The sequence below is a fragment of the Alligator mississippiensis genome, chromosome 10, assembly GCF_030867095.1.
Source record: "Alligator mississippiensis isolate rAllMis1 chromosome 10, rAllMis1, whole genome shotgun sequence".
Lineage (NCBI taxonomy): Eukaryota > Metazoa > Chordata > Crocodylia > Alligatoridae > Alligator > Alligator mississippiensis.
In genome coordinates this window covers 19,646,216-19,661,418 of record NC_081833.1, presented here as the reverse complement: position 1 = coordinate 19,661,418, position 15,203 = coordinate 19,646,216, and the positions used below count along the sequence as shown (strand labels likewise).

Below are 15,203 nucleotides of genomic sequence, written 5' to 3'. Positions count from 1 at the left end.
GGTGAGGTGCATGTTTCAGGGAACAACATATGGTGATAGCATTCCTCACACCTCCAGAACAGGAGGGCTCAGAAGGAGCAAATGCACTGTTCTCTGAGAGGGCAGGTAGGATGGAGAGGTAAAATATGTCTGTAAACTAATTACAAAATATTGAGTGAGTCTAGGCACTCCTGGTCTGTGAGCAACACGATCCATGGGGACCTTGTGGAATAGCAAGGACAGCTCAGCCCTGTACCCTCACAGCCTTTAATTGCTGTTTGTTATCATCCTTTCTGGCACAAGCTCTTGCTGTGGCAGACAGTGGTGCTGACTGGGCAGGGGGAGCAGCAGACTCAGCTCCGTTTGTTGTGCAATCCATGCATTTGATACTTTGGGTGCTGAAAGACAAGCCAGTCCCAGGGTTGAAGGTGACTCCGTGAGCGTATGGGACCAGTGTGGCCCAGATGTGAGGAGGGGGCAGAATCCTGCATTTTCTTTACAGTCTGGAGAAGTGGTTGAGACACTAATTTGTGATTAAAAGCTGGGAGAAAAGGAGGGCAAGGTCTGGGAGTGGCTCTGCAGATCTCACCTGGCCTGCAGGGTGGGGGAGCATTCAGTCTCCCCCACCCCTCGGTGTGCAGCCTGTGTATGTGATGGGCAGGGTGCTTATTTTCTCTACAGGGGTGAGAGGACTTCTCTTGTTCATGTGTCACCGTCTTCTCCACAGCATCTGAGCTGTTGCAGCTACCATGTCTCTGAGGCTGGCTGGTCAGTGCAGCTGTTAGTGAACTGCCTGTGGGGAGGTAGCTAGGTAACCTTTGAGCGGCAGTTTCATCGGTTCAGGCTGCAGCCTGACTAGGTAGAGTGTGGCAGGGAAAGAGAGAGAACAGGGCTCTCTGCATGGGGATGGGCATGGAAACTGGAGCTATATGAGGCTCATGGGGTAGTCTCAGACACTGGTGGCTGTGCCTGGCTCAGAGCCCAATGGTCCTAAACAGAGGCTGCCTGCTTCAGCATACTCTGAAATGCTCTTCTAGAGGCTTTTCAGTATTGTCTCTCTGCCAGAGTCCACCAGCTCCTAGTGATGGTAGCTTTGAAATAAGAGAAGCTGGTAGGATTTTCTGAGAAGTCCATTAACTCCCCAGGCAGATCATCCCATTACTCTGGAGCACTGCTCTTGCATCACATGCACAACATGAGGAAACATTTTCCTCCTACACTCTGCAGAAAGCCAAACCACCTCTTCCTTAATGACGTGTGCCAGCAACCATCCCCTTCTGCAGTGCCGCCCTCCTCCTCCTGCCTTGCACATGTTCCAGTCCTTCCTGTCACTGTCATCCACATGTGTGCTGCAGTCCTTCTGTGTCACCATGCAGGATAAAAATCCCTTCTCAGCTCCAGTATGTAGAGGCAGCTCTTTTATAGATCTTAAACTCCAGATGTGAGTAGTCCTTGCAAGTTGTACAGCCCAACCCTCCTCAGACAACCTGGCATCCTGCAGCACCATCTGGAGTGAAAGGGTACCTATACAAGTGCAGCAAAGCTGCTTTGACCTGCTGTAATTACAGTGCATCGGAGCAGACTTGATTAATTGAGTCTGCTGGAGTGTGGTAATTACCGCGCTCCAGCAGACGCCAGCATCACATGCATCAGCATCCCCATGCTGAAGAATGGTGACAGGGGCACTTTAACTAAAGCTTGTTTTAACTTTTGTTAAAGTGCGTCTGCCACCATTTTTTGGCACAGGAATGCTGATACACATGACACTCTGGGCACTTTGATTAATGCAGCTCTCAGAGCCACTCTAATTAAAATGCCTCCCCCCCTCCACTCCTGGAGCGTGTGTATAAACATCCAAAGGGCACATGACAGCACGCATCTTGCACCATCAGAGAGGGATCAAGAGTTTTCCAGGCCCAGGCACGGGAGAGGGATCATGTCTGTTAGGCTGGCTGGTCTCTGCCAGGAGGCTCCCTAGGTCTCTCGCACCTACAGCTAGGGGAAATCTGTTTGGGTAGGGAACCAGAGCAGTGGGTTCTCTCTGTGGAGCTCCTCACAGAAATCTGCTTCCTTTGTTCCCAGCCTGCTTAGGAGAGACCCCTGTGACTGAGACCAGGTGTCTGGCAGGGCATGTGGGGTCAGATAGTAGGAAGGCCTTCAGTGCTTACTGAGTGGGGAGGAATGAAGACCATGCTGACTCACTCCTGGAGGCTGGGGAGAGGTGGGTTGTAAGCTGGTTGGGAAATCCTTTAATTGTTTCCCTTTGACCTGCTGAACCCTTCTAGCAAGATAAGTCATCACAGGAAAGAATATGACCCTAATAGCTCCCTACTGGAAATTCTCCCCCACAGTCCAGTCAGGGCTAAGTAGCCTGGGGCACACCTATTGTACCCAGCTCTAAAGAATGCCCAGGGGATGCTGGCAGTTAAATCCTTCCCCTGGATCAAGCTCAGTGCTCTCCTGTGGGGAGAGAAATAACAAGCTGTTCCACAGATCCCCTCTGTAGTCTCCCTGCTTCATGCAAGGTAGATGAGGCCTTGCAAGGTGATGTCTCCAGGAGTTGCCCTTGCCAAGAGATCTTCTAAACGGATGCACGTGCTAGGGCTTTTTAAAGAGAAGAGCCCCCTCAGTGGGCATCTCTACATGTGTTGCTTAATGCCCTTTGGACTAATTCTACTGTGCATTAGCACGATGGTAAAAACTGTGCCAATGCACTAATGCGTGGTAGATTAATCCAGTGGGCATTAAGCATCACACAAAAAACATTCTTCTGTACTAATGTGCAGTAGATTCAGTCCAATGGGCATTAAGCATCACACAAAAAGCATTCATCCGCACTAATGCGCAGTAGTGCCAATTACAGCATGTTAAATTAGTACCTGTTATTACAGGTATTAAACTTAATGCACCATAATTATGGCATATTAATGAATGTGTAGACCTGCACAGTGTTTCTCTTTGAGCTGCTGACTGGAATACATCCCCTCTGCCTCTACCATGACTTCCTGTGCTTGACTGAAATACATCCTTGGCCAGGCCTCCCAAGGGGCTCCTTTCTGGATGAGAATGCTTTGTCTCGTGGATCTGGGTGACTCCTCTGAATGCTGATTAAAATAACCACCTGAGCAGATGAGCATGCTGGCAGGAGCATAGCTGTCAGCATCACAGCCAGGCTCTGGGCCATGTGTTACTGAACTTATTGTTTGAGTTGATGGGAAATTTTGGATGTAGAACTTTAAGTAAATGGGGACCTGCCATTTGACAGAAGTCTGCCTGCCTGTTCTTAGGCATAAGCTACACAGGTGATTTTTGCTGCTGAGATTATTGTGAACAGGGTAATGGATGCTCTGACTGGGGCCTGGGGGAAGGTGGGGGTATGACTGCAGATGGGCTTGTGACCCTAATGCCACATGACAGTGTTTATACTAGCGTGTCAGTCTCGCTTAGTCACTGCCTTTGCTCTGTCACCCCCTTCCTCACACTCTTCTCTTGATGGGGGGGCCAGGTAGGTCCTATCATCATTCCGCTCATGTTGCCAGGTTCTGCTTTGAGCCCTGGTCCAGGTATTTGTTGCTTGCAGAGATGATGTTCCATTCTCCGAGAGTCTTGTACCCTTGCAATTGAATCATTGACAGAACCAGGCAGGACTGACCACCCTGGCTGCAGCAGAACAGGTGAATTGTCAAACTGCTCACATGAGCTTGTGTCCTCCTTCCCCTGTGTCAAGGAATCAAAGCATCAGACCATTGGCAGACACCCCTAGCCTGGCAGAGAATGCACTTCAGAAGGAGGCGCTCTGCCAACAGCATGGCACTAGAGGTTGATGGCCCCCTGTGAGGCCCTGGATGCAAGGAGAATTTCAGTAAGCCAGTGATCTCTCAGGAGGATAGGAGCCTTGCCTTGAGGGGGCAGCTCTTTGGATGAGAGCTGCCTTTGAGCCAGCCCTTTTGTTTTCAGATGGGAGTGTAGACAAATGGTTTCCCTTCAGCAGGGCAGAAGCTGTAAGTAATGGGCCTGATCCTGTTCCCATTGGCTCTGTGAAGGAACCTCCTTCTTGGCTATTGAGCAAACAACCAGCACCTTGTTAGGTTGATGACTGGTGAGTCTCCACAGTTCTTACCTGCCTAACTCTGCCAGAATGAGCCTTTCAGCTGCCTCCCCCAGGACAGGATGATGCCATTTGCCCCTTAGAGTGGGGAAAGAGCAGGCAGTCGGCACTGCGCGTTGCACCCCAGGATGGCAGCTGTGTAACGAGGCGTGAGAACATATTTACACCTAAGGATGGTGAGTGAGTGGCTGGCAACAAGGAGCTGTTTGCTCTTTGCACCACAAAGGAGCTGAGCTGATTTGCATCATAATTAGTATTCTTCAGATCTAAGTTAGAGGTCTGGATTGCTGAAAACTTCCTCCTTCCCAGCTTCCTTTACCTCTTAAGTCAAATCCTTCCCAGCTGTGGGAAGTGGGTTTTTTACCATTGACTAGAAGCATCCTTGGTTTATAGCTGAGCACTTCTAGTTCCCTGTCAGGGTTGGAGGTCACTAGTCCTTGAGGGCATGACGGGAGGAAAAGGAGTAGACATGAACAGTAGAGACATCAATGCAGGCAAGTGTTCTGCATTCTCTACGGGTTTGGAGAGGAGAATCCAAAAGACTTGCTCCCACCTAAAATCAAACTAGCATGGGCCTTTCTGAGCCTGAGTCACTGTTGGATAGCATGGCCCCCCAGCATCCTGCCCTGAGAGAGTGCAGTTGGCTGGTAGGGGGCAGGTTCATTTTCTTGGCACCAGGGAAGGGTGGGGCGTTCCTTGCTAGTGACTGTAGCATGGCTGTCAGATCTGAGATAGGCAGGTGTCTTTGGGACTGATGCTAGTTCGTGCTCCCCAGAACTCAGCAGTGGTTATAGTGCCGCTGTGGTGTTGGGAGAATGCATCATCTTTGTCTGTACTGAAGGTTTCATGATGCTCAAAGCATGAAGGTGGGGATGAGGTGCTGCTTAAGATGCATCGAGCTCTTGTATTCTTCACTATGTCTGCTCCTGGCTCCCACATCTCAGCATATAGGGAGGCAGGTGGGGAGGATCCAGGCAAAGACCCCTGTGCTGGGCAATGAGTGTTGTGGGTATGTTGAACTTTGCAGTGAGCTAACACTTTGGCCAGTCCCCTGGGAGTCTGTAACATAAACTCTAAGTTGGCCCCAAGTAACTATCTAGATGTCACAGCCCCTTCCAGACTCCACTTTTTCCCAGTCAGAGGCATCACAAAGCTGACCACTGCTGCTGTCTGAAAACTGGTAGATTCTGCATGTAAGAGTCCTGGTACTGGGTAGCGGGGGGGTGGTGTAGAGCCCTGGGTGTGGGACTGGAGGCTTGTTGTGAGTAAGGCTAGAATAATGCTGTCATGTCATAATATCATGCCATAATATGTGAGCGAAGCACCCAGTTTCCTCAGTATCTAGGTGGAAGTGGGTGCCTGTGTGGCAGGCTGGGATGAATGTACATTGGCAAAGCTGCTTGGGGAAACTAGCAGGACATCCACCCGCTCAGTGCCTGGGTCCAGACAGCTAGAAGCTTTTCTCTTTTGTGAGCATCAAGCTTATCCCCAAATTGAAACCCCCCAAACTCTGTTTTGAAAGCAACAAGATTTCACCTTTCCCAACCTCACCCTCAGATGCCCACTGGCCCTCTTGGGAAGGTCTGAGCAGAAACCTAGGCTGGGAACTTTTTGGGGCTTGTTGGTAAGAACATGTGCTGTCTGGCTTGGTTTGAATAATACGCCAGTATTTACATCAGAGGCATAGCTTTAACAAAACAGAGACGTGGGGAACGCTATCACTCCCTGATGTGAACCAGTGGGCTCCTATACAGAGCATCAGAGCAGACAGAAATCCAGCACATCGGAACAGACTTGATGAATTAACTCGAATTAATGGATTGTGGAAATTAACGCGCTGCAGCAGACTCTAGTGTCCTGCGTATCAGTGTCCCTGCACTGAAAAATGGCGGTGAGGCACTTAAAACTATAGCTCGTCAAACAAGCATTAGTTTAAAGCACCCCACCACCATTTTTTCAATGCAGGGACACTGATTGATACATGTGACAGTTGGGCACTTTTAATTAACATGACTTGATAATTAAAGCGTCCCCCCATGCCTCCCAGAGCATGTGTAAAAATGTCCAATTAGCTTGAGAAACTCCCTGAGACCCTGGAAACTAGGAGCCTTGCTTCTGAAAGGAGCAGAGTGGTGCCACTCCATCCTGTCACTATAGCTGTCTCTCCTGTCTTGTGCTTTGGGGGAATTTTATAGGGAATATAAAAAAGCTTTAAATAGATGCAAGGGAAAAACATATCCAGATGGTTCTGTTTAAACAGAGGCTGATTTGGGAACATGGGTGAATTTGCCAGATATACCTTGTGTGAGTGGGTCACGGTCCCTCAGCAGGGCTTGTGGTAATAAGGAAGCAGCAGGACTTTTTGTACTGTTTAGAAGGTTGGAGGTTTAGCCTGGCATGTGTTTAGGGACAGGTGAGGAAGGGATATGTGGGTTCCCCTTTACTCTACACAGCATAGCTTGATCTTGGCCTGGACTGGGTAGTAGCCTATGGGGGCAGCAGCAATAACTTAATGGAGAGGTGGTGTCTGCTGCCCTCTCCTGATGAATGGTGGAGTAACAGAAATTATAGAGGTTGGCAAGCCCTATGTGTATGTGCGCCAGTGGCCTGGCAGTGACTTGCTAGCTGAAAGATAGTATTGAATGTTTCCAGGGAGGCTTCCTGTGGTCAGAAATCAGGCAGGGGAGGTTTCAGCCCCAAAGGAAAACTCTTAAGTTCAGGAGTGGCTGGAAAGGGGAGCCTTGCATGGAGGTTCTGGCTGAGCCTTTCAGAGTTGGCAGCAGGTTGTAGGTAACTGAGTGTCTGTAGCTCTCTTCTCCTTGCTTCAATCTGCCTGGCATCTCCCTGACTGGTGGGTAGAGATTTGATCCTGGTTCAAAGCTATACACCTGACACTTGGCCGCTTTCTCAGACTGGGCACTGCATGTCAGCAAACAAATAACTCTATGGATGGGAATAGTCCCAGTGAGGATGGTCCTAGCCCAGTCACAGATCACGGTGTGTTTGTGCAAGCACATTTATAGTTGTTGGGGTCTGAGGAAGCCAGAGAGCTGCCTTCACCTCAGATTATAATGCCCCCATTAAGAGTGTGGATGGGGGAAAGAAGTAGGCAAACAGGCTAATCAATTAAATGCCTAAAGCAATGGGCCCCAGGTCCTGGAGGCAGAGCACTGGGGTGGGCAGCGATTGGTCATGTGGGGAGCTGGTCTTGGTGGGAGTGGGTACCAGGAGAGTTGTCACAAGGGTGCACTGCTAGCAAGAGACATGTGATGGCTTGGGGCCCCTTCCTGCCCTAACTAGCACCATCTCTTCCTTATCCACAGCACCGGCAGCTCCTGAAGGACAGTTTCATGGTGGAGCTGGTTGAGGGGGCTCGGAAGCTGCGCCACGTCTTTCTTTTCACTGACCTGTTCCTGTGTGCCAAGCTCAAGAAGCAGATTGGAGGGTGAGATGTCCCATGCTGGGCCCTGTGTTTGGCACCCCACAGTCAGCCAAGTGCTGGGCAGGACAGAAACCTGGTCCAGCGAGAGCAAGCTGGGTTTGTGTGAACAAACTGAGCGAGGGCACCGCATGTAGAAGGAGCAGCCAGATAGTGCCTGCAGCAGCATAAAGCTGCCCTCCTGTCACGTGAGGAGTTGAACACTGCAACCTGCTGAAGAGTGGGCTTGTTGACTTTGGAGTGTGGGCCAAATGCCATTAGTCTCCTTTAATTTTATCTCTCATAATACCCCTTGCCATAGTACTTCAGTTCCAGTTGCATGGTGCCCTCACATAGTGGTGGCCTCTATCTCCCTTTTGATGGCTAGACCACATAGTCCTTTCTGAGTCTGCCTCAGCCTTTGAGCCAGCAGCGTTGGGTTTTCTGCCCTGCTCAGTAGAGGCTCACAGTTTCATTGATCCAGAGGTCCTGAGTTCATTTCCCTCAAGCCAATGGGTCACCCGGTGGCATAGCATTGTATCATCAGCTGTCACATAGAAAGCTGCCAGTTCTGCCTCCGAGGGGGGTTTGTTTAAAGAGATCACGATGTTCAGAAAAAACATCGCTATCCTCCAGGACCAGAGGCAGTAGGCTTGCAGTGTTGGAGGGCACCATGCTGTTCATTGCACTGAAATGGGAATGGCTCTTTCCAAGCTTTATTGCTGAGGAGCAGCCCCAGCCACACTGTGCTTCCATGGTAGAGATTAGAGTGAGCTACATCTGTTGACACCACCCTATGACCTGCAGAGCTGAAATAAGTCAGGAGAACAAGCCAGGAGCTGAGGGAGCATAAATGTCTTAAAGTTGTGTCCCCTCTCCCTTCCAGGAAAAGCCAGCAGTATGATTGTAAATGGTACATTCCGCTCACAGACCTCAGCTTCCAGACAGTGGACGAGGCCGAGGCTGTGCCTAACATCCCACTTGTGCCTGATGAGGAGCTGGATGCCATGAAGATCAAGATTTCCCAGATCAAGAATGACATCCAGCGGGAAAAGGTACTGGTGAACAGCAGAACTTTTCCTCCAGCACAGAGCATGTACTGCATCTCAATTGGGAGACAAGGCACTGCCCTGGGGTGAATGAGTGTGGTTTCCCAATAGTCCTGCTAAGCCATGCTACTTGGATGAGGCCCCCAGGACAACTAAAGTACTAGTTACATGTGTACCTGATATGCAGTTTGCTGTTATGAGGCCAAACTCAGGGTTTATATGCTGAACCCTGAGTGCTGGTGTCCTGTAAGCACATGGGAATGACAAAGGCTCAGTATCTTCACATAGCAGCTGTAGGTTAACTCTTTGCCTCTCATCTCCATGCCCTCTGCTGGTGTTAGATTTTGGCTCTGCTCTAGCTGGAAGCATGAACTGAGAGGAGCATTGTGTGGCTCTTACGGTTTTGGTTGTAAACAGAGAAGAATTTTTGCTACATCCATACCAGCTTTTAAGGTGTGCTTGAGACCTAGAGGAGGAGGTGTCCAGAGAAATTAATCGAATATTTTAGTTGCTCACTGTCCACTATGGGCCTCTGTGGTTTTTAAACATTGGCCTTTCCTCATTTGCTAGGTCTGGGTTTTCTCAAAGATGGTAGAATCCAAGTCAGCCTATTCTGGGAACAGCCAAGATGTGACTGCTGAGACCCTGCCCAGTGACCAGCAAAGTGCACGGACCTTCACTTGCACCTTTTGCCCCTAGTTACAAAGGGGATTTCAACCCTATGGTCCCTGCTAGCTCTCTGAGGGTTACCTAGGAAGAATGGTGTGGTATGAAATCACCTGTGGGAAAAGTCTTTTTGCTGACTCAGCTGCTAAGTCACAGTTTACAGGTGTCTCTAGATGCATGAGGGCCAAACAATGCCTTAGTTGAATTCTAGGATCTAGGGTTTGTCCAAGGAAAAACTTGGTGGTGGGTGACTTCAGAAAACAGGTTCACAGGGATGGGGAAAGGATCATGGGCTGCTATCTCTACATAGAATGCTGGCTCCAGGATGCTGTTTTATCTGTGTGCTCCCTAAGTAAAGATGCTCTTGCAAGTACCCTTTGTGCTGTTGTGTGGCAGTTGCAGCTGCTCTGGACTGGAGCATACATTGTTCTGCCTGGGTTGGTGAATGGCTTCCCCTTCAGAGCGCCTTGGTCTGCAAGGGCTGTTCACATGAGCTGCAAGTGGGACTCAGGGCTAGAGCATGAAGTACATTTATTGACTGAACTTATAATTCCCACTTCCCTGAGTGGGGTGGAGCCCTACCTGCCTTGCTGGCAGGCCCTCTGTTGCCTGGGATAGGGCTGTGCCCTCTCATAGAGGGCAGGGGCAAATTAATCTAAAAGCTGAGCCTAGTCTTATTCTCTGTGTCAGTGCTGGAGCATGACCTTCATGTTGCCTCTTTCTTTTCTCCAGAAGGCGAATAAGGGCAGCAAAGTCATTGAGAGGTTGAAAAAGAAGCTCTCTGAGCAGGAGTCCCTGCTGCTGCTGATGTCCCCCAACATGGCTTTCCGGGTGCACAACCGCAATGGCAAGGTGAGTAGCTCCACGCACTTTGCCCAGGCCTCATGTACAGGGTGGTGGATGTGGTGTAAGCAGGCTTGTAACTTCCTCTTTGTGATGCTGTTCTGGGTGCAAAGAAATTGGGTTGGCTTGAGTGTTGTCCTGCACACTAATGGCTGGCAGCAGGCACAGAGCAGCAGCCTGGGGACAGCAGCTAATTTGGACAGTCTGCATTGCACAAACATAATCAGATCCCCCTGCCTCATCTCCTCCCCTGACATCTGCGTGTGCTTGGTTCTGCCCTGGCAGAGTGGAAGTGCCCATGTCTCTTCACCTGGGGCTCCCCTTGCCTCAGTTCCATTACAGCCACCTGCTTTGGCACTACTGTTGTTAAACAATCTTGGAGAGTCTCCTGTAGCAAATGGGAGAGGCCTGTGTTGCTGTTGGTGGGTGATATAGCATCCGCATGCACTTGTCACTGGATCATTACAAGATCCAGCTTGCTGATGTTTGGACTATAGGCATCTTTGATGTCTATCCTCCTAGACCAGTGTCAGCCCACCCCTGCACCAGAGCACAGCCAGGAGGTGTTGTGGGGAGCACCTGGCTATTACAGGAGCCCAAGTCCAGCATCCAGCTATTACAGGAGCCCAAGTCTCATCTGCCATTTGCAGGGCAGTGCTTTGTGGTAACTTGGACTGCAGTAGCCTTGGCTGGTTGGTGTTACAAGGTGGAGGGAGAGTACAATGCTGCGATTTCAGTGGACATTAACAGCTCAATGATGTGAGGAGCTGGGAGGAGCACCAGTGAGATGTGACTTTGCCTGGTGGGCAGCGGACCTGCTCTGGGCAAGTGGGTGACATAGCATCCACATGTACTTGTTGCTGGATCATTACAAGATCCAGCTTGCTGATGTTTGGACCATAGGCATCTTTGATGTCTGTCCAACCTGATGTGCTCCCCGTTTCCCTGACACTCTCTCCACAGAGTTACACGTTCCTCATCTCATCAGACTACGAACGTGCGGAGTGGAGAGAAAACATCCGGGAACAGCAGAAGAAATGTAAGTGTCCCTCTGCCAGCTGGAGCCCCTGTCTCAAGGAGTCACAGACTGTCTGGCTGAATAGCTGCAGCATTTGTGCTCTTCCTCTGCTGGGGGAAGGATAAGGGTTGTCCAAGGCTATCTGAATCCCAGGGAGTTAGGTAAGGCTGACTCCCTACCCCAGAGGACCTGTGAGGCCAGCATGGCTGCTTTCTGTCCTTCTGCCCTTTTACTTCAGCTGTGACCAGTGGAAGATGGGTTTGATTGCAGCTCCCAGATCTGACTCTTTGGGAGTTGGGGGCCAAGGAAATCTCTCAGCAGTGGAGTCACCTCTGGCATCAGCCAGCCAGAGCTGGAGTTGTATACTTTTTGGAGCACAGTAAAAGGCCCATTCCTTCCCTCTGTCTCTGACCTGAAGAGGAACGACTCATTTTTTTTGGAATGGCGTTGGTTATGGTTGCAAGGAGGAGTGTCTCTGGTTCCTTTTGTGCTGCCCAGAGACTTTAATCCTCTGAACATTAAATCAGTGAGTTACTTGCAGATGTGCAGCAGGCTCCTAGAGGTACTGATGGGAAATCAGGGCTTCATCTATGGTTCCCTTTAGCTACATGCATGTTCTGTTATATTGTCACCAGGCAGTGCCTGAGAAGCCATTTCCTGTGCTGATGCCATTGCCTCTCTGAATTTCCTTGGCAGGCTTTAAAAGCTTCTCGCTCACATCAGTGGAGCTCCAGATGTTGACCAACTCATGTGTCAAGCTTCAGACTGTCCACAACATTCCCCTTACCATCAATAAAGAAGGTGAGTGGTTGTCAACAGCTGGTGTCAAAAACAACAAGGTCCTGCCTTCCCTCTTATATTTTCCTTATCCTCTTCTGTTTTTTTTCCTTCAATAAAAGGCTTTGAGTGAGCCACAAGAGACTGGTGGCCCCAGCAGAGCGATGGCTGGAGACCAAATGTACCCAGCTTGTATGGTGTAGTTTGAGTGGATAAGAAGCAGCAGAAAGGAAAGGAGCAGGGCTGGGATGGTGTGGTCTGAGGTCCTACCATTACTGATTTCTGCAGTATAAATAAAGGCTGAAAAACACGTGCACTTCTTGTTTTTACTAGGTTTTGCCCCCATGAGCATGCAGAACCTCTGCCTGTCTCTGCACTATCCTCCACATCTTCCACTGGCTCTGGTTACATTTTCTTTTTATTTTGATAATTCTTTCATTTTTCCCATTACTCATATGCACTCAGTCCTCTTCCTTTTTCCTCCTTACATCATTCATCCCCTGGCCAGATCAGCCACACTCCTCCTTTCTATAGCAGCAGTTCCTGGTTTTCCAGACTGTGATCTTGCTTTGGGGCTCTAAACCTAACTTCCAGTCTAATTCAATGTCTGTGGGGCTCACCACCCCATTTGAGGTTGCAACCCTGAATTTGGGAACTGTTGTCCTAGGACCAGCCTACTGCTTTCCTAGCAGAAGATGTAGCCATGAGAGTTGCTCCTGGGTGGTGTTTTTTTTTAAACTGGCAATTTTAAGATGATCAATTTGGATCTGAGAAAAAGGTGTAAGCCCTGGTGTCCTTCCTGCAGAGAAGGTAGGCCAGGGGATTTCCAGATGATAGGGTAAGGGAGGTACAGTCTGTTCTGCTTTGCTCTCTCTCTGCTTGTTGGCTGGAGGCATTAACAGGAAATTGCTTTTATGCTGATTGAAATGTTTGGCCTGTGCACCTGACTGGAATTTCTATTGCAATGACTGGCATTGCTGCTGCCTGAGTCGCAAGAATATCAACTGAAACCAATCTCTGGGGGGCCAGTCGCATGCTTGGAAGCCCCTGTGTTGGTTGCAGTAAGAAGACTGTGGAGAAGCCTGCGCAGCATTAGATTTGTAAATTTGAGGCCAGGCACAAGGGGATCCTGTTCTCAGGGTAGAGGCCTACGGTGTTCCATTGGGGTTTGGTTCTGTTTGTGAGTTTGGTAGTTCTCTGTATATGGTGTTCCCTGTAGTCCAGTCCATTTCCTGCTTTTCACACATCAACATGGGAAAGAAAAACATATTTAAACATGGTAAAGCATGATTGTACAACTGCCCAATTTGTCAGGAGTGCCCTGGGGCAGGAGCAGTGCATGACATGAATTATAACTCCTTATTAAAACATTGCCTCGCTCTCCCTTGCCTGGGACCCATTTATAGATGCTTTGCCATGCACCCATAAATCTCAGTGAAGTAAGTCTCATTTCCAGGCCTTCCTTTAAGCTGTAACCAAACTCTTTTTGCACAGATGATGAATCCCCCGGGCTCTATGGATTCCTGAACGTGATCGTCCATTCTGCCACAGGATTCAAACAGAGTTCAAGTGAGTTGCAGATAGGTGATATACTCGGGGAGGTGCAGAGGTAGTTGGCTAGTAGAGCTGTATTGTATGGGGTATTTTGGGTATCGAGGTGGCAGGACTGGGATTAAGCTGGGATTACAGTGCCTGAGAGACTGGTGAGGTGGGAAAGGAGTTGGGGCATCTGTGCAAATTTGGCAGGATACTAAGCAGCTTTTTGTGCTGTTAAGGCACTCAAATAGCTGGGGCTCAAGAACTAATCATTTTGCTGTTAAGATGCTACTGTATTTCCTGCCTGCTTAGCTCCCTTATTGTTCATTTTCCAAGCCTGTTTAACACCACAGTGAAAGTGTCAGGCAGAATCTCTAAGATCATAGTAACAGTAGCCAGGAGATGGTAATAAACACAGGATTGAGGTTTTGCTGAAGGACTGGGCAAAGCTGAGCAGAGTGAGGAGAGAAATCCTTTCTCAGCAGCAGCAGCTAAAGTAACTTAAGAAGAACACAGTCCAGTTTCCAGTGAAGTCAGCAGAGGAATTTTCCAGGGGTTTTAATGAAAGTTAGAAGAGCCCCTACCTTGCAGGGCAGGTACCTTTCTCTCTGAGTAACTGTCTCTCCCCGCCCCTGGATTTATTCCTGTACACGGAGGACCTTTTCTGACGCACAAGACATGAAGCTTCTACCAGTTAAGGATGAATTGAAGACTCTCTGGCATCAGTGAATGCCAACCACTTGGAGTATATGTAAATGGTCTGAAGAGGTTTTTACTGTCATGTTTACACCTTATCCCAGGAGCCACTCCTCATTAGGGATGCTCTCAACAGTGAAATGTGGTGTTTGGATTAGCTGACCCATGTAACCCATCCACACTGGGGTTTGCAATGAGTTAGCTATGCCAGGGCTAGGAGCATCAGCAGAGAGAGGCCTTTAGGTAAAGAAACACGTAAGAGCCAGTTTGGATAGTAAGAGATTCTGGTACTTGTAACAAATGTTTTGATTCTGTGTCTTCCCTCCAGATCTGTACTGCACATTAGAGGTGGATTCCTTCGGGTATTTTGTGAACAAAGCTAAGACCCGTGTTTACAGGGATACCACGGAGCCCAATTGGAATGAGGTGGGTTGTGGTGTTCATGGTGTGAATTGTCTGATGTGTGGGACCTTGATTATTCCCCTGAGGGCAGAACATTTAGAAATGAAGAGGCTGTTCAGTGTGTAATCTGTGCCGCGCAGTCTGGACTCTTAGCATGCACAGTGCATCTGACAGCGCATTCTGTGCAAGCCTCCTGTCATTTCCTCTTGGCTCTTTGCATTTGTGGGTGATTTATCTTGCAGCATCACTGATGAAGAGAGTCTGTCAGCCACAGAGGGATATTGAATTGTCAGGCAGATGATTACATGAATGATAATTGAGTAGATGTAAGGTATTAAAAAAAAAAAAAAAAGCAAGTGTCATCTGTAGAAATTTATTGAATAAGAAAGTGTTTTTGGAAGGAAAGGGATAGTTATTAAACCCTCAGTTTTAGGCACCCTGGGTCTTTGTAGCAAGTTTGTTTTAAATGCATTGGAACATAATTAAGTGCCAGAAATATGGGACCCTCTTTTTGTCTCCATGAGTAGAATATGAACAAGGGTACCAGACATTCTCTTCAGGCAGTATCCAAAGTACCCCCTACATGTATTGACCACAGTCCTGTTCAGCCCCTCTGAAGACTGACTCCATTAGGCAAGATGGGTTTTATCTCTGGTCCCATCAGACAGGTTTTGATGATGTTGAATAAAGCATCGCAGTGCCTGTATTGTG

The 15,203-nt window shown here is 48.9% G+C and overlaps 1 protein-coding gene across 2 annotated transcripts in view; it reads left to right on the top strand.

The window, feature by feature from the left end:
• Window positions 1-15,203, top strand: part of BCR (BCR activator of RhoGEF and GTPase) — a 135,497-nt gene that overhangs the window by 88,710 nt on the left and 31,584 nt on the right. For both annotated transcript variants that reach the window (XM_006266967.4, XM_019493679.2), the window contains exons 9-15: window positions 7,411-7,532; window positions 8,392-8,560; window positions 9,953-10,072; window positions 11,027-11,102; window positions 11,778-11,882; window positions 13,353-13,427; window positions 14,419-14,516. In XM_006266967.4, coding sequence (XP_006267029.1) covers window positions 7,411-7,532; window positions 8,392-8,560; window positions 9,953-10,072; window positions 11,027-11,102; window positions 11,778-11,882; window positions 13,353-13,427; window positions 14,419-14,516 — 765 coding nt within the window. The remainder of the gene's footprint in view (window positions 1-7,410; window positions 7,533-8,391; window positions 8,561-9,952; window positions 10,073-11,026; window positions 11,103-11,777; window positions 11,883-13,352; window positions 13,428-14,418; window positions 14,517-15,203) is intronic.